The 20,566-nt window shown below is 34.8% G+C and overlaps 4 protein-coding genes across 9 annotated transcripts; 3 read left to right on the top strand and 1 right to left on the bottom strand.

Annotated features, from left to right (window-relative positions):
- LOC109352886 (cytochrome P450 77A1) lies at positions 514–3,161 on the top strand. Of its 3 annotated transcripts, none has more exons than XM_019595078.1 (3): positions 514–1,309; positions 1,986–2,775; positions 3,106–3,161. In XM_019595078.1, exons 1-3 carry the CDS (start codon positions 572–574, stop codon positions 3,126–3,128), a joined length of 1,551 nt encoding a protein of 516 aa, XP_019450623.1. In that variant the 5' UTR covers positions 514–571; the 3' UTR covers positions 3,129–3,161. The 3 variants fall into 3 exon arrangements, with proteins under 3 accessions (XP_019450623.1, XP_019450625.1, XP_019450617.1); XM_019595080.1 differs by having other exon boundaries at positions 1,986–2,781; positions 3,112–3,152; XM_019595072.1 differs by having other exon boundaries at positions 1,986–2,779; positions 3,079–3,143.
- LOC109352880 (cardiolipin synthase (CMP-forming), mitochondrial) lies at positions 4,219–7,901 on the top strand. The gene is made up of 8 exons (XM_019595065.1): positions 4,219–4,761; positions 4,828–4,894; positions 4,994–5,068; positions 5,187–5,238; positions 6,475–6,560; positions 6,650–6,724; positions 7,267–7,361; positions 7,439–7,901. The coding sequence occupies exons 1-8, from the start codon at positions 4,364–4,366 to the stop codon at positions 7,521–7,523; spliced, it is 933 nt and encodes a 310-aa protein (XP_019450610.1). The 5' UTR covers positions 4,219–4,363; the 3' UTR covers positions 7,524–7,901.
- Positions 8,595–10,981, bottom strand: LOC109352864. Of its 4 annotated transcripts, none has more exons than XM_019595058.1 (3): positions 10,781–10,981; positions 9,374–10,097; positions 8,595–9,343 (listed from the first exon to the last, which is right to left on the bottom strand). In XM_019595058.1, exons 2-3 carry the CDS (start codon positions 10,069–10,071, stop codon positions 8,758–8,760), a joined length of 1,284 nt encoding a protein of 427 aa, XP_019450603.1. In that variant the 5' UTR covers positions 10,072–10,097; positions 10,781–10,981; the 3' UTR covers positions 8,595–8,757. The 4 variants fall into 4 exon arrangements, with proteins under 4 accessions (XP_019450603.1, XP_019450606.1, XP_019450599.1 ...); XM_019595061.1 differs by having other exon boundaries at positions 8,595–8,885; positions 8,919–10,097; positions 10,781–10,980; XM_019595054.1 differs by having other exon boundaries at positions 8,595–10,097.
- On the top strand, positions 12,544–20,233 carry LOC109359881 (soluble starch synthase 3, chloroplastic/amyloplastic-like). Its single transcript, XM_019604587.1, has 15 exons — positions 12,544–12,646; positions 12,739–13,755; positions 14,041–14,255; positions 14,327–14,597; positions 15,016–15,191; positions 15,673–15,780; positions 16,121–16,230; positions 17,112–17,217; positions 17,567–17,737; positions 18,300–18,428; positions 18,731–18,913; positions 19,110–19,241; positions 19,345–19,456; positions 19,542–19,665; positions 19,839–20,233. The coding sequence occupies exons 1-15, from the start codon at positions 12,544–12,546 to the stop codon at positions 19,972–19,974; spliced, it is 3,093 nt and encodes a 1,030-aa protein (XP_019460132.1). The 3' UTR covers positions 19,975–20,233.

The following is a 20,566-nucleotide window of genomic DNA, read 5'->3' as shown; positions in this document are numbered from 1 at the left end:
GTTCTTCATTATTATAAAAAATGCAATACATTACTTAATGTATCTTAAAGACACACACAATACAATACTTTACCAAATACCAACTAACTTGAAATTTATTAGTCTCACATGGATTGTTTTTCTTTATGTATGTTTTTTCATGTTACTTTCTGTTCAAATAATAAAATTAAAGAACACATATCCTAACAATTTTTTCTTTCCTCATTTCCCAAGCAAAAGAATGCATGTGAACGGTTAAAGTGTTTTATGATGGAACTATAATTTTGAATATAAAATGTAAATTGATGGAATTAATTTTATAATACCACAACATGGCAATATGGCCCCTATCATAAAACTCGTAGCTCCTTGGTTGAATCCCTGTCGTGACCCTGAGCAATCCGTACTTAGAGTAATTACAGTGCTTGAATAATTCAATAGAATTAACTTCACTATACCAAACGCATTCACTCACTATTGTTATATAATCTAGTAGCCCTACCCATACCCCATACCTTATACTTCACACTCTTCACCTCCAACTTAGTAACCTAGCTACCTCTTCTCCTTGCAACCACTCATTACTTATTCAATGGAATTAATAGACATTCTTCTACTCTTCTTCACCTTCCTATTCCTCCTATGGTGGTGGCGATTCTGTTCCGCTACCACTCACAAGGGGTCGAAGAATCTCCCACCTGGGCCACCAGGATGGCCAATAGTGGGAAATCTCTTCCAAGTGATCCTACAACGCCGTCACTTCATCTATGTCATCCGTGATTTACGTAAAATATATGGCCCAATCTTCACCATGCAAATGGGTCAACGAACCTTGATAATAGTCACAAGCGCTGACCTTATTCACGAAGCCCTTATTCAAAGGGGACCCTTGTTTGCAAGCCGTCCTAAGGACTCACCCATTCGCCTCATCTTCAGCAAGGGCAAGTGCGCCATCAACTCCGCCGAGTATGGCCCGTTATGGCGCTCCCTTCGTCGCAACTTCGTGACGGAGATGATATCTCCGTTGAGGATAAAGCAGTGCAGTTGGATAAGGAAGTGGGCGATGGAAGGCCACATGAGGAGGATCGAAGAAGAAGCACGTGACAAGGGTTTTGTTGAAGTAATGAGTAACTGCAGGCTCACAATATGCAGCATCCTTATATGTCTATGCTTTGGTGCAAAGATCACAGAGGGTAGAATCAAAAGTATTGAGAGTATTTTGAAGGATGTTATGCTTGTCACTCTGCCGAAGCTTCCAGACTTCTTGCCCGTCTTAACGCCGTTGTTCCAGAAGCAAGTGAGAGAGGCCAAGAAGCTGAGGAAGAAACAGGTACGCAGTTATATATACTCACAACGATTTTAACTTTTCTTCATATAATTTTTATTCTTTAGGCTTCTAAATATTGGTCCTAACACTTTCCAATATAAGTTGCTCCCACAGTGTAAGATAATAACAAGCTGGTGGGTGGAGAGGGAATTTTTCTTCTTTTAGGTTTTGGTTTTTAAGAGTAAAAGTATAAAATATAGGATAAAAATGTTTTAACGTTGTACTTTTGTTTTTGAAAGGACTCCTTTTTACCGTGCATCCTTACTCAGATAACGAGGTTTTTAACTTCTCGTTTGGGATTTATCAAGTGTGATCATTTTTTATTATCATTTGTTGGTTGGTAGGTTTTATCTTTGGGTTTTGTTCGAGTCTTTGGTGGCATTCTTTTGTCCTTTTAGTTGGTTGATGGGTTTGTTTTGTCTTGTTAGATTAAATTTGGTTTTCATAATCTTGGTGATTTTGCCCTCGCTCCTTGATAGGGATGTTCTCAAGCTTTCTTAATCTATTCAATTCTTTTTTCAAATATAGAAAAGAAATGCATTAAAACATGATGTGTTGGATGGAGTATTTAAAAGCATTAATTTATATTGTACTTATATAGAACAGTAACGGAAGTTGATATGATAATAAGTTATATTTTATTGAAGAACATAAAATTTATAGGTATTTGAGTTTGCAGGTGGAGTTGGTTGCGCCATTGATAAGGAGCAGAAAAGAGTACGTGGAGAGTAACGGAAAGTTAGAAAATGATGAAATGGTGAGTCCAGTGGGTGCAGCTTATGTAGACTCTCTGTTTGAATTGGAAGTACCAAGTAGAGGAAGGTTGGGAGAGGAAGAGCTTGTGACATTGGTTTCTGAGATTATCAGCGCCGGGACAGACACGAGCGCCACGGCGGTGGAATGGGCCCTACTTCACTTGGTGATGGAGCAGAAGATCCAAGAAAGATTGTATAGCGAGATTGTGGAGTGTGTGGGGAAGAATGGGGAGGTTCTGGAGAGACACGTGGAGAAAATGGCTTACCTCGGAGCAGTTATTAAGGAAACATTCCGGCGACATCCACCGAGTCATTTTGTGCTGTCACATGCTGCCACGTCAGAGACAGAGTTAGGTGGATATAGAATACCGAAGGACGCAAGTGTTGAGTTTTACACGGCGTGGTTATCGGAGAATCCAGAGATGTGGGAGGACCCGAATGAGTTCCGACCCGAGAGATTCTTAAATGGGGATGGTGTTGACGTGGACATAACTGGGACCAAAGGGGTTAAAATGATGCCGTTTGGTGTTGGGAGAAGGATATGTCCAGCGTGGACACTTGGAGTGTTGCATATTAATATGTTACTTGCAAAGATGGTTCTTGCTTTCAAATGGTTACCCATTCCTAATTCCCCACCCGACCCGACTGAGACCTTTGCTTTCACTGTTGTCATGAAGAATCCTCTCAAGGCTCTTATTGTCCCTAGGTCCATTTACCCATCATAATATCAAATTGTACTATTCATTATTTTGAATGAACTCATAGTTTCAATTTATTAACATGTGATCAATGGCTTGAATGGTTGACCAGACTCGTGTAATGTAACTTTATATGTTAAATAAGATCCGTAATTAGCCATGCAGTTTGGCTCAAATATATATGGTACGTGTTACGTTCAATCAAAGCCATGTAGGGACCAGCATGTTATTCAAAGAGGAATTAGAAGCTTTAAAAATTAAACATACAGGAGAGTTGTACTTTTAGCTTCATACAAAGATGTATATTCCCATCCTATACATGTAGGGTATTACTTGTTTAAGCCCAACTTAGCTACAGTTTTAAATTAATTGGGTTAGGTTCCGCTTTTCATTGGAAAACATGCGCTTCCTTCACTGTTTCATTCTATGTCACTATTTCATAAACAAAATTTACGTGCTATGGAATCTATCTATTTCATAAACACTTGCTCATGCACATTAACTACTCATGCATGCCTGCATACCATATTTAATATCTTCTTACTAAATCCTAAATAAGTGGCATATGTGTTACTTTCTTATGAGTATAAGAATTTAGTAAGAAAATATATCATTATTTATTTATTATTTTGTTTTTAATATGTGTTCTGAATACTTTTTAATTTGCTAAAAAAATAATAAAATCCATGTACATTAATAGATATAAATTTATAATTTTTGGATAATTTGAGATATATGTGGGACACACACATTAAAGCTTGGTTGAAGAGTGAGAAATGAGAGAAGAGAGAAAGGTGAGAAAGAGAGTGAGGAAAGTGAAAGATAAGAGAAATATAATAGATTGTTATATTATTTGGTATAGTAGAAAAATAAAAAAATAGAAAGAAGAAGATATGAATTTTTGAATGACAAAAATATACCTGAAAGAAAAAGAAAAAGTAATTAAAAAATACAAAAGCTTAAGGCTATTTTTGTAAATTAAAGTAACTAGCTGAAACTTTCTTCACATTTGTGTATATAATAAAAGACTTTATCTCCCTTTTCCTTTTAGAATTTTTTACTTTAGAGTAGCTAGTAATTGTAACACCTCAAAAGCCTTCATGAGACCCACTGGTCATATGAATTTATTAAGTATGTCACTTTATTTTTTATTCCTCCTAAGATGAGTTTTCTACGACTTGAACTCATAACCTCAAATACTTATAGTTATTTGTTCGAAATTAAATTTTCAACCACTTCCTTGAAATGGAATTGCTCCATCACTTTTTTATAAGCAAAATTCAATAATGAAAGAACTAGAGAAGGTCTGATGGCATATTGTGGCTCAAAAGCCTTCTACGTTTTATCTCTCAAAATTAGTGAATCTATGGCCCAATAACACAAATTATAATTATAATTGAAACTTCAAAAAAATATGATATAAACAAATATGTATGATGTAGCCTAGTTTCTTCGAAGTGTGAAATTGAACTCGTGTACAACATAGTGGGAGGGTGCGACATTTGTCAAAAGTTAGAAGCAGGAAATTGCAGCAAGTGACTCTAGTCTTGTGTTGAGCAACTAAAACCCCCAAAACCGTTGTTTACACAAATGTTTGAATAATAATGGTGCTCTTCCGATCTCTAAAATCAATTATCATAGATAAAACCAAAGCTCGAACCTTTTCCACTTTCCCACTTTTCCCATGGTATGCACCGTTGAATCACCATCACCATCACCATCACCATAATCTGTTCCGGTTACCATCTCCCTCTCCCTTTCCACGTGGCCCTCTCTTCCTCATTTTCCCTCCATGGAAGCTCTCTCAATCCGCTACTCCTCTCTATTTCAATCATCTCAATTTACGAACCCCTTTACCTCTCCCTTTCTTCCAACGGCTCAAGCCCCATTCCGATCTCAACAACTCTTCTCCCCAACACACTCTCACTCTTTTCGATAGCTTCGTTAATCTTCCCAATTTCATCTCTTTTTCCCGAATGGCTTCTGGTCCTCTTCTCGGATGGTAACCTTCTATTTTCCCTAACAAAATCGAATATAAACATACAATTTCATTCTCAATTTTGTACAGGATGATCGTCAATGAGATGTATACTCCAGCGATGATAGGATTGGCAATATCTGGTGCCACAGATTGGGTATGTAAACAAATATTTATTTATTGGTTTTTAATGTATTGATTTTGATTTTTTACAGAATTGACATGATTATCTTTTTTTATTTTTAATCAATTGTAGCTGGATGGATACGTGGCTAGGAAGATGAATATCGATTCTGTGGTGGGTTCCTACCTTGATCCCCTTGCTGATAAGGTATCACTAATTAATTCTAATGCTTTGTCATTTGCTACTTGAGATTGATATAAACCTTCATGCCTATGCCTTGAGTTTTGTTTCTATTTCATCATATGTTTTTCTATTACTTACACAGGTTCTTATGGCTTGTGTTGCTGTTGCAATGCTGCATAACCATTTACTGCATCGTAAGTAGTTTTTTTTATTGCGTAGAGCCTTAAGCATTTATAAATTTATGAAGATTAAAAGAAATTTGAAAGAAAAAAGTGTAGATGACAGAGGTGAATCACATCCTCATTGTATCCTAGTATTAGGCCATCACTACAAATTTAGGACAAGGATATGCATGGCTCTCTCACTCATTTGAATAGCATCATACACATTATGTGTTATGTACAATTTATTAACTGTTTTGCCATTGAATTTCTTCTGCCTAATAGTGTTCTATGCTTAGCTAGTGGCTTGAGTTTGCTTTTACTGTCTTATTGCCTTCCAAAGGCTGACATATTGTTCTTACCTTCCTTTGTCAGTACTAGATTTTAATATAGGTGCAGCATATTTGGTTATGTTTTATTTTAATTATAAGTCAAAGTAAGATGAAGTATATAGAGTGTAAGTTTAGCAAAGAGATGAACAAACCATAATGTAAAGGTAAAAATTGGGGATCATACCATGACTCACTAGATTTAGGTATTTTGGGTCAATCATACATGACGATGGAGAAATTGATGGAGATGTGAACCGTAGGATTCAAGCAGGTTGGATGAAATGCTTCAAGTGTCATATGTGATAAAAATATATCACCCAAACTTAAGGGGAACTTTTACCACACTGCTATAAGACCTACAATGTTATATGAGACTGGATGTTGGATTGCAGTAAAATGTTAACAAGAGAATAGAATCCATGTAGCAAAGATGAAAGTGTTGCGTTGGATGAGTGGACACACTACACAATATAGGATTAGAAATGAATGCATTAGGGAGAAAGTTGGAGTAGCTCCTATTGTAGCAAAGATGGTAGAATCGTGCCTTAGGTGGTGTTGACATGTGCGGAGGAGACCGGTAGAAGCCCCCGTAAGGAGAGTAAATCAAATTGAGATTAGTCGATTTGTTAAATTAAGAGGGAGACCAAGAAAATTCATAGGCGAAACGATTAAGAAAAACTTAAAGATGAATGTTTTGTCAATGAACTTGATTTATGATAGAGCATTGTATTCAATCCATGTAGCTGACCTCACTTAGTGGGATAAAGGCTTTGTTGTTGTATATGTTGCCTTGGCTAAATTATTTTAGTGGCTTGATCAGCATTTTTATTCAAGTAAATGTCACTATTATTTGGCAGTTATATATGTGGACACACATATTACTTTGTTACCCTTCTATGTGGTGTAAAAATGTCCATTTTGGTTTCTCATTTTGTAGCTGGACTTGTTGGTCTCGTTGTGTTCCGAGATGTTTTCCTCGTTGGGGGTGCAGTATATCTAAGAGGTAGTAGCTTGGGTTGGAAGGTAAGATCAATCTGGTTGTCAAGCTTTTTTCAATTTGCTTGGATAATTGTATAGTCATGGAGATAACATTCGTTGTACGTTTCTCTCAGTGGAAAAGCTGGCATGATTTTTTTAACCTGGACGGGAAAGTTCGCCAAAAGGTTGAACCACTATTTATAAGCAAGGTAAGCTTTATGAGTGTCAGTTTATTAAGCAGTGCATGGTGTTTGATACTAGTTCTATATCACCTGCTTATCGTGTTGCTCTTGCTAATGAATGTTTGGATTAGGATTGACATGTGCACTGGTAGGAGATTTAAGATAGTTATATTTCCCAAGCACATCCTTCTATTAAATTTATGTTGGAGTTTGTTTTCAGATAATTATGGATTGATTAGTGTAAGCATACCCATAAAGGTAATTGGAAGAACTAGAATATACTTTATCAACAGTTACAGGTCTGCACAGAAATCCTCTTGTTTTGGTTATCCTCCGCATTTAGTTGGTCTCAGATTACATTCCCGGTCCCCCTTCCTCTTGAAAGAAAAAAAATGGCACTCACTCAAACCAACAAAACCTCCTGATAAAAAAGAAGAAAAACCAAAATATTACATGCATATAGATATGCGTAGGTAGTATAGATTATGGCAATAGATTTTTTCAATGTTTTTATCATAGATTTCCTTTTATATATCCTGCTGTCTGATGAGGTATACAAATTTGAACAGGTGAATACAGTCTTCCAATTAGTACTAGTTGCTGCAGCTCTTCTTCAACCAGAGTTTGGAACCCCAGAAACTCAAATATATGTTACTTATTTAAGGTAATCAGGATAGAAACTTTTATTGCCTTCCTAGCAAGTTTTACCAGATGTTGAACTTTATTCATTTTCTGGTGCAGCTATTTGGTGGCTTCAACAACAATGGTTTCAAGTGCAGCATATGGAGCACAATATAGTAGGAGATTTGCAATAGCAGCAAATTAGAGGCCTAATTTCAATAGAACAAAGCTGAAAAAGTAACTATGGCAATATTAAATCGGGTTTCCTTCCATGGATTGGCTTCTGGCTTTACCTAAACATGAGCTGTGTAGCTTACAAATGTTTAGGATGTTACTTACAAATGTTTATCACAAGAGAACCAACCAAACTAAACATGAGCTGTGTAGCTTTAGACATTAAAACTCATCTAATAATAGTACTAGTCTTGAAGATTCATCAAATATGGGACTATTTTTTTAGTTATAACATTATAATTATTCGTTACAAATATTTAAAATTTGGATTTATTTTCAATGCATGATAAAAATATATGCATCAAATATTCTTTTATAAGCAAGTTAAATCAATAAGCACCCCACTATGTATCAAACTTAGTGTTCTTACAACTTTATATTTTGAATTTTTGATGTTTGTGTGGTTAAGATAGTTGGAAATGAAGATGGTGAAAAAGAAGCATCTAGGTATAACAGATAGGTGTGATAGGATAGTGATAGTTTGGGATTAACTTGACCTTGACATGAGAGCTTAGGTGACTTTCTGCCGTCATGCACTCATGCTCATTCCTTTTTCTTGGGTATAACTCATGCTTATTTACTATTTTTTTATATTTTTCTCACAAAAGTTCTAAATGCACAAGCCTCATCAGTCATTGTGAATTTGTAATATAATATAGATGCCACTGATATTTTGTATTACTATATCGTTAAAGGTACAACTTATGAAAAAAAGTTTTTATATATTTCAAATGATAATATATATGAAATATGTGAAAAGTTTTTATTTATTTCAAATTATATCGTTGAATCATATAATTTGCTTTTCATGCTATCATATTTTTTCCACATAAGAGTGAACCAGTATCAATCACAATATTTTATTCACAATTGTGTAGCTTCATATTGGTGTAGTTGGTTTGCTTGGTCCTTGAAGAATATATTTTACTTAAATGACATTTGCTTAGCAATCTTACAATTGAAATTGCTATAATATTTTTGGATATAACCAGCTAAGCAACAAGTTTTATTTTGTTGATCATATTATTGACAAAAAAGCTCATTTATTGACAACAAAACAATAGTAGTGCAAAGCACAATAGTTATTCATAGATACTAAATAAATAAAAAGACTTGAAACTATAAATATGAATGTCTCCTTTCCAATAAACTAAGCTACTTGGATTATTCTCCATGCCAGACCACCTTTCTCTAACTCACATTTGTCAAGAAATGTTTGATTCAATCTGGTTTTCAGATTCCACTGGATTAACTAAAGATTCATTAGGTTGATTGACATCAACCTTATTAAGGTCACCAAAAGTGAAACATTTTTGAAACTCACTCTTCTCCTGGAAATTACATCCTTCGGATGGAAGATTGGACTCAGAAGGTACAGATTTGCTAATCTGCTCAAATGGAATGGATTGGGGTTGGAAGGTTTCAAGTGCATCATGGTTTGATCCTACATCAAGAATATTATTAGCAGCATCAAAACTTGGTATTCTATTTGAGTTTGAGGTGTCAACTTTGCTCAAAGTATCCATAGCAAGCACTGTCTTTGTATCATCTAGTACATTTGTTTTTGGCTTCTCCACAAAGTAGTCAACAGATTTATTAATCTGTTCAGATGGCATGGATTCAGGCTCAGAAGTTAAAGGGATTTGGTTTAGTTCGATAGGCAAGGTATTCGGTTCTTGTTGAATCAGATCATTCAACTTATGCACATAAACCACAGTCTGCTGTCCAGTGTTTACAATTGTTGGAACATGTTCAGATGCTGGTTTTGAGTCTTTTTTTGCTCCTTCATCAGCACTGAATTCTTTTACTTGTGTGGAGGCGTCAAGTTCGTTCAACATTTCATCTTGTTCCATAGCTTTGTCACACTCCAACTTTGACATGATCGAGTAAGACCGATTCTCATGCACGGGCTCTAACATTCCCTGTGGAATTCCTCCACAGGTAATGGATGTTTGATTCTTTGGTAATGTAGCAGAGGCAGGTTGATTCTCAAGTGAAACTGAGTTGCCATAATGGATCATAGTTGGTAGTACTTGCTCTTTAGACACAGGCACAAATAGTTCTGGCTGAAAAGGTTGCTTGCTGCTGCATTGTACTGATGAGGGAACAGAACCATGCATAGCAGCTTGTGCAGTCTGAACTGGAATTGGAGTCTCTTTCCTTTTGATCATTTGAATGTGTGGAGCAACATCACTTTCTGCAGTTATTGGAGCAACTTGACCTGGTAGAAATACAAGGCCTCTTAAGAAAGCATCGGTGTCTGCCACCTTAACATTGAGAAGATACCCAGCCTTGAAAGTGCCTTCAATGACACCGGTCACCATCTTTCCCACCATTTCATCATCACAGTCACCATTTGTTCCTACTGTTTGGTATGAGTTCAACACATTGTCAGAACCAAGCATTACAGGTTTGTTCTCCCCCTGCACTACACTTTCTTCTTTGCGCGGTCGACCACGTTTTCGCTTCATTGGAACAGTTGATGCAGATCCCGGTCCTTGATTTTGTTGGTTCATCATTCAGAATGGCAGGTACTAAATTGTCTCTAGAAAATATCACAAAAGTTTAAAGGTCTTTTTATTTGTTTGATCAGCAAAAGAATTAACATAAACATAAACATTATGAAACAATAACAAAGCAAAGGTTCAAAAGAATGGTGGAAACAGCGTTTGATATTTCTCACTAGACAACATTTGTACTAGAGTCTAGAGGATCACAATTTTGAAGAGATAAACTGCAATGAAATGAATTTAGCCTTAAACTGTGAACCATTATATTTCAGCAAAGATAAGGAAAGATCTAATAAGTGATTCAAGTTTTATTAACATTTACTCATGATGAGAAAATTATCATTCATTGTGCACAAGCATCATTTGAGAAGTTTAATAGCATTCCTTGTGCACAAGCATTTGAGAATTTCAATATCTAGGACCTATGTTCTTATCAATGGTTATAATAATGCATTTGAGAAAAATATGTTTATAATAATGCATGTGTGACATAACAAGTGAGGTGCATTGTGAATAGTAACAATCACCAATTCATCAGTTGTGACATGCACGACGTGGATGAAACCCTAAACTAACGAACAACAAATGTACAAGAGTGTCAATAACATAACATTATACTACAAAAATGATGCCCCAAAGTAGAGAAAATAAAGAAAATGTATAAAAAGATTGGTGTTTTCTATGGGGCACAAAAAAATAATTGAACTTTGATGGTTACATGAACGTAAATGGAGGAAGAAAAACTCACATAAATTTGGTGACTTGCGAGAAAACGTGATGTTGGTCATGCAGAATAAACAAATGGGGTGTTGGTGATGAAGATTAAACAAAAAAATAAATGAAAGGAAAGTGATGAGAGGGTATTAATGTTGAGGTTACTTTAGATTATTATGATTCAGGATCCCTTCTCTTTGCCTCTATTAACATGGGAAGAATAAATTGTGGCTTAATTTCATTTGTCTGTTACTAATTAATTAATAACCATTAATTATTTTTTAAATTTTATTCCACATTCTTCATACATATTTTAATTTTTTGGCCATTTCAAACATACTATTGCACAGTTTTTTTAATAACTTTTTTAATGTTTGAACAACGTGCCTTCACGAAAAAAAATACTTATCTATGACCTTAGCACAAAATAGGAGAACTTAATTACTAACGATTTGTTAGTTTAGTGGTGTAAAGTTTTATTAAATCTTTAAAATGATGAAAATGTTAATAATTTAATTCCTAAGAAAAATAGTTATTAAAAAGGATAATTATATACCTAAAAAATGATTAATTTCTTAGTCATAAGAGATATCAAAAAATAGAACTCAATTATATAATATGATTGACATTTGCATGTGCATATTAAAATGGGCTCAACAACTCATCAAAGGTCTACAACTTAACCAAGTTAGACTTTTTGTTATAAAGAAAAATACTTTATTTTTGCACAAGACTACCAAAGGTTTTAGTGATTAAATTTTAATTGTAGCTTTAAAAAAATATTTTAACTTAATAAGATGGCATATTAATGAATATTTTTTTATAGTCATAAAAAAACTTGAGGTTGAGACAAATTCACTATTAATCTTAGAAAGAAGAACACATTGTTCCAAAATTTTATAGTGGATGACCTAGGAGTGATGATCACTTTCTCTTACATCCATAGAGAAAGTAACAAATCTTTGGACAAACTACCTAGTTAGAGCCTATCTAGGCACTACATTCTTCACAAGATTCCTATGCAGTCTTTTAGTTTAACCACTAATAATTTATCATTTCTTTCGTATTATGTTTTGAGATGTGTGAATATCCCTTCTAATAAATATTGATCTCATAAATTGAATATTTAACTTTTAATTTTGATCTTTTTATTAAGTGGAGTTTTATACTGCTATATACCATTTTAGTTAATGATTTAGCCTTTGTTATAATCTCTTTGGTCTTTGTTGGTTTCCTTCACCAGATAAAGAATAAAATATAATATTAAATGTTTTAATGGTTATAATATAGTTTGGCATCTTGGATTAGTGTCTTGCTAATGCAACAAAAGTGTTAACACATGTTAACTAAGATTGTCTTGTTCCTATTGGCCAATTAATTCTAAGTGTAGTAACATAACAGTTCAGAATTATATTACATTTCCAAATTCCAATCCATATATTAATTAATTGAGTGAGAAGAAAATATGAATGAATAATGAGAAAATGACATTAATTATTAAGAAATTTAGATAATGAGAATATTAATTGAGTGTAAGGAATGTATAGAAAGTAGGATCTGATGAGAGTGCTTAGTCATAGGAGATGAGTAGTAGTTAGAAGAATATGGGTGAGATGTTAACTACTATTCTACTAACTAAGTGAGTTATGAGTAGAAGCAGCATTTCCATTTTTATATATTAGATTCAGATTTCAGAGAGAAAGAGAATGATTATTGTTGAATGAACAAGAGTTCAAGACATTGCATGCACATATATAGTACAAGATAATGGAAGGATGTTTGCAATTCATATGCAATGGAGTAGGAAGGGTTCCATTTTGTCACTTCAAGCCACCTTCGGCTTCTTATTGCATTAATGCTACTAATGCAGGTTTATATCCATTTTCTATGCTTTCATCACTATTCATGTTTTCCTATCACTATTCATGTTTTCCTATAATTGGAGGGTTTATCTTTTGGCAGGTGGTTATTCACGTAAGAGAAATAAGAAGGTTTTTACAAGGCCCAAGGCTCCTGCTAAGGGTTTCATCCCAAAACCACTTACTAACAAAACCAGCACTACTACATTCAAGGGTGATTCATCTACACCTACACTTATTGATGAAACCATTAGAGATACAAATATTGACAATGATGATGAAATCACTGGGGAAACAAATACTTACATTGATGTTAGAATAAGCGACCAACTTTATCGACTATCCAAGCTGGAGTTGGAAGCAAATTTACGGAAGCGAGAAATAGAGATGATTGCAGAGGCAAACATTTCAAATGGTAACAAGCTGTTTATATATCCTCCCATTGTTAAACCCAACAAATATATAAAAGTATTCCTGAATAGGAGTCTTTCAACTCTAAGTCATGAGCCACATGTTCTGATTAAGGGGGCATTTAATGATTGGAGGTGGAAATCTTTTACCCTCACCTTAAATAAAACACATCTCTATGGTGATTGGTGGTCTTGTCAGCTATACATTCCAAGAGAAGCCTATAAAGTGGACTTTGTGTTTTTCAATGGCCACAATGTCTATGATAATAATGATAACAAGGATTTCTCCATACTTGTTCATGGTGGGATGGATGTATTCCGGTTTGAAAATTTATTAATTGAGGAGAAACAGAAAGAATTAGAAAAGGTTTCTCAGGAGCAAGCTGAAAGGGAAAGACACGAAGAAGAGCAGAGGCAAACGGAAGAGGACAAGTCACTGGCTAGGGTGGAGACTGAAAGAAGGAGACAAGTGTTTCAGCAAATGATAAAAAAAGCTGTGAAGTCCATTGACAATGTTTGGTATATAAAAGCTAATGAATTTAAAGGCAAGAAATTGGTCAAATTATATTATAATAAAAGCTCAGGCCCTCTTAAACATGCTAAGGAAGTATGGTTTCATGGGGGACACAATAGTTGGAAGTACGGATTATCAATTGTTCAAAGGCTTGTGAAATATGGTTCAAGGGATGGTGATTGGTGGCATGTTGATGGTACACTCATTTATATCTTTTAATTATCTTTGATGTTAATTCATTTCATTGGAAATAGTCATTTATAGGATATAGAAAAAGCATGAATAGAGAAACATGTACAATGTGTATCTTAGAACAGACACATGCTTGCACTTTGAAGGTGCAAACAATGTGAATGTGCTATAGTGTTATATGTTATGGTTTCTTTTGTTGAAATCATGAATAATACTATTCAAAAGTGAGATGAAAACTTTTAGGATAACCTTCAAGTAACCATTTTTAAAAAACTTTCATTTGATGCAGTTGTTGTACCTGGCCAGGCGTTTGTCCTGGATTGGGTCTTTGCTGATGGTCCACCTCACAATGCAATTGTGTATGATAACAACCATCGTTATGACTTCCATGCTATTTTGATAAAGAACATTCCTGATGAAGAGTATTGGGTTTGGGAAGAGCATGTGATATACACAAAATTTCGGGAGGAGAGGAGGTTAAGAGAGGAAACTATATGTGCCAAGGTTAGTTTTTACAAGGAGATGACTTTCAGTTATTCTAGCCACTTCTTGATATCAAGCTGTTCTTGTTACAGGCTGAAAAGACAGCACGTATGAAAGCTGAAACTAAGGAAAAATCATTGAGAAGATTTTTGCTTTCTCAAAAGCATACTGTTTTCACTGAGCCTCTCAATGTTCAAGCAGGGAGCACAGTGACTGTGTTTTATAACCCATCTAACACAAATCTAAATGGAAAACCAGAGGTTTGGTTTAGATGTTCATTTAATCGTTGGACTCATCATAATGGTCCATTGCAACCCCAGAGAATGTTGCCTGCCAATAACAGTACTCATGTCAAAGCCTCTGGTGAGTCTGACACTTGAAACATAACTAGAACCTAGTTATCCAACAGTTAACAATATCAAGGATTTAGTGTCTCTTGGGTTGCTTGGTTTTTATGTTTTTTCAACCAGTTTCTTGTTAGAATTAGTTGAAAGGGTGTGACTTCTGAATTACCGTCTGCTTCTATTATGATTAGCAGACTACTGCTCTTCCTATCTAACGATTTGTGTTCATATTATGTTCTGTAATCTATCGACTGGCCTCTGGTCTAAATGCTGAGTGTTAGCAGGAAAAAAATGTTATGAACAAAACTGCTAGGCGTTTATGAAATGTGTCACTTATGGTTGTTCACAATCTTTTATCAGATCAGAAAACCATAATATTGGTTCATTTACTTATAGCATTGTCCCTTAATAAGTTCTATGATCATATGCTTCTGCAGTTAGGATTCCACTGGATGCATACACGATGGACTTTGTATTCTCAGAGAGGGAAGATGGTGGAGTTTTTGACAATAAATATGGAATGGATTATCACATACCTGTTTTTGGAGGTATTATAAAGGAACCACCTATGCATATTGTCCATATTGCTGTTGAGTTGGCCCCAATTGCAAAGGTAAGTTAGCTTGTTGCTTCTATCTTATTTCAACTTCAACTACATGTATGTATACTTATTTTATTGTTATTGCTGTTTTCTTTAATATACAAGTAAGAAATATTTCTATTAACCCTATGGGTGTATGATGAAAACAATGTAGTTGTGAGTTGTCATGGTTGTGGGATTTGGTGATCCCTTCATAAAAGAAATCAACACATCAGTCGCAGTTTTTTCACTCTGAATACCTGTTAAAAATTGGAATTTGAAAATGTGTATGAATGAAAATTTAGAATTTTTTGTATTGAGTTAGTATGTAAAGAGTTTCAGATTCTAATGCTTTATGGATGCAGAAAAAGAAAAACAGCTGAACAATCATTCAGATTTTTTATAACATCTGAACTCAAGAATGCATTTTAAGGATATTAGACTTCAGCAAGCCCGAACATGCGAGTGATTGTGCCATGCTTTTTCCAATTCTAATGGTCTATATCTTTGGCAGGTTGGAGGCCTCGGTGATGTTGTTACTAGTCTATCCCGGGCTGTTCAGGATTTAAATCACAATGTGGACATTGTACTTCCAAAGTATGACTGCTTGAACCTTAGCAATGTAAGATTTTTGCTGTTGGTTTGGCACTTCTGTTAAATCTTAAACTCTGCATCGGACATTGTAAGTCTGTCCCTTAAATCATGAATTTTGTGGCTTGTCCTACTGAAAAACATGATGTCATGGTTAATTATAAGAATGATATAGTTCGAGTTTCAATATGAAAATGATTGATAGTCAGAGGGGGAAAATAAATTTACGAAATTGGTTTAGTCATTCATTGAAATGTACGGCTGTAATGGAGCTTTTTTCCTAGGTGTTAACTTTTGCCTGACATCTGCATTGGTGGTTTTCTTTACAAGTTGGTATTGAAATGTATGACAATAATTATGTTTTGATGCAGGTAAAAGACTTCCATTACAAGAAAAACTATTTCTGGGGTGGGACTGAAATAAAAGTATGGCATGGAACTGTGGAAGGTCTCTCTGTCTACTTTTTGGAGCCTCAAAATGGGTTAGTATTTTGGTTCAACGTCCTTAAAAGTTATCGTCTTTTGTGGTTTACTACTGCTTGCACTCATGGTAATTTTATGGATACTAATGCTTCAAATTTTAAGGAGCTAGTACCTTGAATGATTTAATTAGAATGAGAATAAAGCCACTCTTTATGCTAATGAGATGGATGAGTTAAATTACTTTGCAATTCTTTAGCAATCAAATGGAGATAACCAGATAAGCTTCTGCTTAAAATCAACTTAAGTCAGAAAAATATAAATGTTGAGAAGTGAGATTATATGCAATTACTCTTAATTTGTTGTTTCAATAATAACCTCAAAGGCTTGGATATCATTTGCTCCACATGGAGTGTTCCTCCAACATGTTCATTGCATGTGATAGGGCCGAGGCAATAACATTTTAGGGAAATATGTGATGGTCATGGTCTGGCTAGATTTTCAGCATATCAATGAACCACTGAGCGACTTAGTAGTTAATAGATATTCAAGCATGTAAGATTTGTCTATTTAGGTACCAATATTCTGGATAAGTTTGTACAAGTCCAAGACTCCGAGTACTTCTTTCAGATATTAACCGGTATTGTAGTAGAAGGTTGAATGCAAGTTTATCTCTCATAAACTGTCTGGCGAATTCAAATCATGGCTAATGAAATAATCTTTTTACCTATTCAAAATGAGTTTGAGAACAGGAGATATTTTCTGTATGTAGAAACATTGTAGGTGCTAAACTGTGATATTGTATCTACATCATGATCTTATGCAGCGTTTATATTATTGACGCATTTGACTCTTCATGATCATTTTCATTATGACTTGAAAAACTTCAACTGCTTCATAATTTGAACAATCTTAGCCAGACATATATATATTTTTCCTGCAGACTCTTTCACACTGGTTGTGTATATGGTTGCGGAAATGATGAAGAGAGATTTGGTTTTTTTTGTCATGCTGCTCTTGAATTTCTACTTCAAAATGGATTTCATCCTGTAAGATGTCATTTGACTAGTGTTTGAGCTTGTTATTTTTACAATTGTCATGTCACATTCTCTCGTCCCACTGGACCCAAAAACATCATATGCATGCAATTATGTATATATTTGGTTACCTAGTTTAAACGTAGAAATGTGACAGACATTTATTACCCCCATGTTATGCAAGTATCAGAGTCCACTTTTCCAAGTCCTCAACTTTTTATTTGTTGTTGGTATATTAGTCTTGTATTATTATTGAGTTCATATTAATTTACAGGGGACTTGATGTTAAACAATGTTTTATAACCTTTGGGGCAAAAATATATACTTGGATGTACTGTAATTTTCTCTTGACAATGGACAGGATATCCTACATTGCCATGATTGGTCAAGTGCACCAGTTGCATGGCTATTTAAAGAACAGTATATAAATTACGGTTTAAGTAAAGCACGGGTTGTATTTACAATTCATAACCTTGAATTTGGAGCCCACTTCATTGGAAAAGCTATGGCACACACAGACAAGGCTACAACAGTAAGTGCTGGTTATGCCCTAAATTTGTCAATTTTGCTGAATTTCATATAGCATTTGATTACCTTTATCGTGACTAAAAATAGGTGACACAATTAAAAAGGACTTAGATTTATATGGTCTTTATGAAGACATGGTTTATGACATAACATAATGGCATTGTTGATGACTTAGAACCATGTAACTACACCACCTGTGGGAAAAGGCCTTTTTCTTTTTCTTTGTCTATTACTGGATACATTCAATGCAGAGAAAAGGTTGTAAGTTGGTTATGGGAGCAAGAAATTATGTGTACTTGAATCAAAGCATCTCTCTTGAACTTGATTGGACCCCTCACTCATCATCTATATCCTTAAAGTCTGCTCTAAAACAAATCTTCTCCACCTAGTAATATAAATTTGTTATAAACTTTGCTAACAGATAAAATTTCGAAGGTAAACAGAATAAAAAACATTGGAAGGAATGAGAAGCTGATTAGTCATTTTGGATCTTTTCATTATTATGATTCTGATATTCTATTCTGATTGTCAAATATAGGATCTCAGTCATACATGTATATTGGCAGGTCTCCCCCACTTATTCCATGGAGGTTGCAGGAAATTCTGCAGTTGCTCCTCATATTTACAACTTCCATGGTATAATAAATGGCATTGACCCAGATATATGGGACCCATATAATGATACATTCATTCCTGTAAGTAGCATCTACACAAATTTATACTCCTCTCATTGCCAATTGTCTCTCCTCAAGTACTTGATAAGTATGTCTCCATGATAATATCAATAATTGTGCCCATATCTTATATTTCCAAAAGATTAAGGTATCCATGTATTGAAACTCGAACTTGTATCTATGCAACATAGGTGCTGCAATGAGTCAGTAGGAGTACTCTTCTGCTTGTATCCAACCTCTGTCTAGTATAGCCAGTCATGATTTCATGAGTTTTCTAGCTCCTCTCATCCAATTATGACAGTTACAATATAACATTGATGCAGGTATCATACACATCAGAAAATGTTGTTGAAGGCAAAAGAGCAGCCAAGGAAGCCTTGCAACAAAGACTTGGTTTGAAAAGATCTGATCTTCCTTTATTAGGAGTTATTTCTCGATTGACTCATCAGAAAGGAATTCATCTCATCAAGCATGCCATATGGCGCACCCTAGAGCGTGGTGGACAGGTCTTTTTCCCCCATCAGATTGTGGACCAGCATTGCCATCTGTATAATAGAGGATTGTTCCCTAATATATATGGACACTGTTAGAACAAATATTGTGAATTTTAACTACAATTTTGATAGAATTGGTTATTAGCCTTGTTACTTCAATTTGGAACTTGTTTATAGATGTTGCATTAAAGTATTACTTGGGTTGCAGGTTGTACTGCTTGGTTCAGCTCCTGATCCTAGTATCCAAAATGATTTTGAAAATTTGGCCAATGAATTACATTCTATTCATAATGATCGTGCAAGACTCTGTCTTTCGTATGATGAGCCGCTATCGCACTTGGTAATTTATTCTGGAACTGAAAATCATTGGTAATATATTTTAAGGTCTGTTAAATATGGCATAATGAGGCATTATTGACTCATTTTGAAATTTTTTGCTCTAGATATATGCTGGAGCTGATTTCATTATAGTTCCTTCAATCTTTGAGCCATGCGGTCTTACTCAACTCATAGCAATGAGATATGGTTCGATACCTGTTGTTCGAAAAACTGGAGGTATGTATGTGTTGATTATGTTTACTTCCATCTTCTTTCAACACAGCTTTGGTTCATTTGACTAGTTCTTCACACAATTTTGCAGGACTTTACGATACTGTATTTGATATTGATCATGACAAGGGTAGAGCACAGGCACAGGGTCTTCAGCCTAATGGATTTAATTTTGAGGGAGCTGATGCTGCAGGTGTTGATTATGCACTCAACAGGTGAGTTATATGCCCGAGACCTTAATACATGGCATATATATGATTCATATATACTAATAAAAGAAGTGTATTTTCCTTAATGATAACATTGCATAGACATAACACAGACATGTGGGCTTTTAAGTTGTTGAAGTTTGTGGTTGCAATATTAATTTAAAAATGGAAATTTTCAGGGCAATATCGGCATGGTATGATCGCCGTGATTGGCTAAACAGTTTATGCGAGACAGTTATGGATCAAGACTGGTCTTGGAATCGGCCTGCTCTTGACTATCTGGAGCTTTACCACTCGGCACACAAGTCAGGATGAGAGATTTCATTGGACATGAAAGTGAGGCACAAATTTAGTTTCATCCACTCTGTACTGAAACAAAAGTACTAGGTGACATCAATTTTTAGAGACAAGCTTCAAATACTTCATTTTTTTTTTTTTGCATGCAATAATGTAGGTTAGCCTTAAAATAGTTTACTATACACTAAGACACTAGGTCTTTAAATTGATGAACTGAATTGTGTGAGATTTAAATTATAATAGCATTACAGAATAGATGTGCAAGTTCTAGTTTTGCTTCAGAGAACTGAATATGAAGAATAAAAATGTGGTTACATGCACCATATTCACTTCTTTTGTCTCTGTTTGTGGTGTGGCATTAATGATCCCACAAAGCAGGAAGTTGAAGGGAGTAAGGTAGAAAATTCATATACCAAAGAGATAAGATCGCTCAGTAAAAGTTGTATTGAAATCAATTCTTGTTTGTCAGCAAAATCAATAATCCCGCTACACATATCAATGTTACACACAACCAAACAAATATTTACTATCACCCAATCAATATGCAGCCTTTCACAGATATTAACAAATAAAACTATTAACCAACTTTCATATATACATATTATATTGA

The sequence above is a fragment of the Lupinus angustifolius genome, chromosome LG01 (genome assembly GCF_001865875.1).
Source record: "Lupinus angustifolius cultivar Tanjil chromosome LG01, LupAngTanjil_v1.0, whole genome shotgun sequence".
NCBI lineage: Eukaryota > Viridiplantae > Streptophyta > Magnoliopsida > Fabales > Fabaceae > Lupinus > Lupinus angustifolius.
The sequence above is the reverse complement of the archived record's forward strand: the minus strand, read 5'-3'. Positions and strand labels throughout refer to the sequence as shown.

What these genes read in the sequence shown, in the direction of transcription:
- LOC109352886 (XM_019595072.1), top strand. Translation starts at nt 572, where the DNA reads ATGGAATTAATAGACATTCTTCTACTCTTCTTCACCTTCCTATTCCTC. An exon ending in AGAAGCTGAGGAAGAAACAG is followed by an intron (nt 1,310 to 1,985) that starts GTACGCAGTTAT and finishes TTGAGTTTGCAG; the next exon opens with GTGGAGTTGGTTGCGCCATT. An exon ending in GTCCCTAGGTCCATTTACCC is followed by an intron (nt 2,780 to 3,078) that starts ATCATAATATCA and finishes CCCATCCTATAC; the next exon opens with ATGTAGGGTATTACTTGTTT.
- LOC109352880 (XM_019595065.1), top strand. Translation starts at nt 4,364, where the DNA reads ATGGTGCTCTTCCGATCTCTAAAATCAATTATCATAGATAAAACCAAA. An exon ending in TCTGGTCCTCTTCTCGGATG is followed by an intron (nt 4,762 to 4,827) that starts GTAACCTTCTAT and finishes AATTTTGTACAG; the next exon opens with GATGATCGTCAATGAGATGT. An exon ending in AACCACTATTTATAAGCAAG is followed by an intron (nt 6,725 to 7,266) that starts GTAAGCTTTATG and finishes AAATTTGAACAG; the next exon opens with GTGAATACAGTCTTCCAATT.
- LOC109352864 (XM_019595054.1), bottom strand. Translation starts at nt 10,071, where the DNA reads ATGATGAACCAACAAAATCAAGGACCGGGATCTGCATCAACTGTTCCA.
- LOC109359881 (XM_019604587.1), top strand. Translation starts at nt 12,544, where the DNA reads ATGGAAGGATGTTTGCAATTCATATGCAATGGAGTAGGAAGGGTTCCA. An exon ending in ACTGCTTGAACCTTAGCAAT is followed by an intron (nt 15,781 to 16,120) that starts GTAAGATTTTTG and finishes GTTTTGATGCAG; the next exon opens with GTAAAAGACTTCCATTACAA. An exon ending in CCCTAGAGCGTGGTGGACAG is followed by an intron (nt 18,914 to 19,109) that starts GTCTTTTTCCCC and finishes CTTGGGTTGCAG; the next exon opens with GTTGTACTGCTTGGTTCAGC.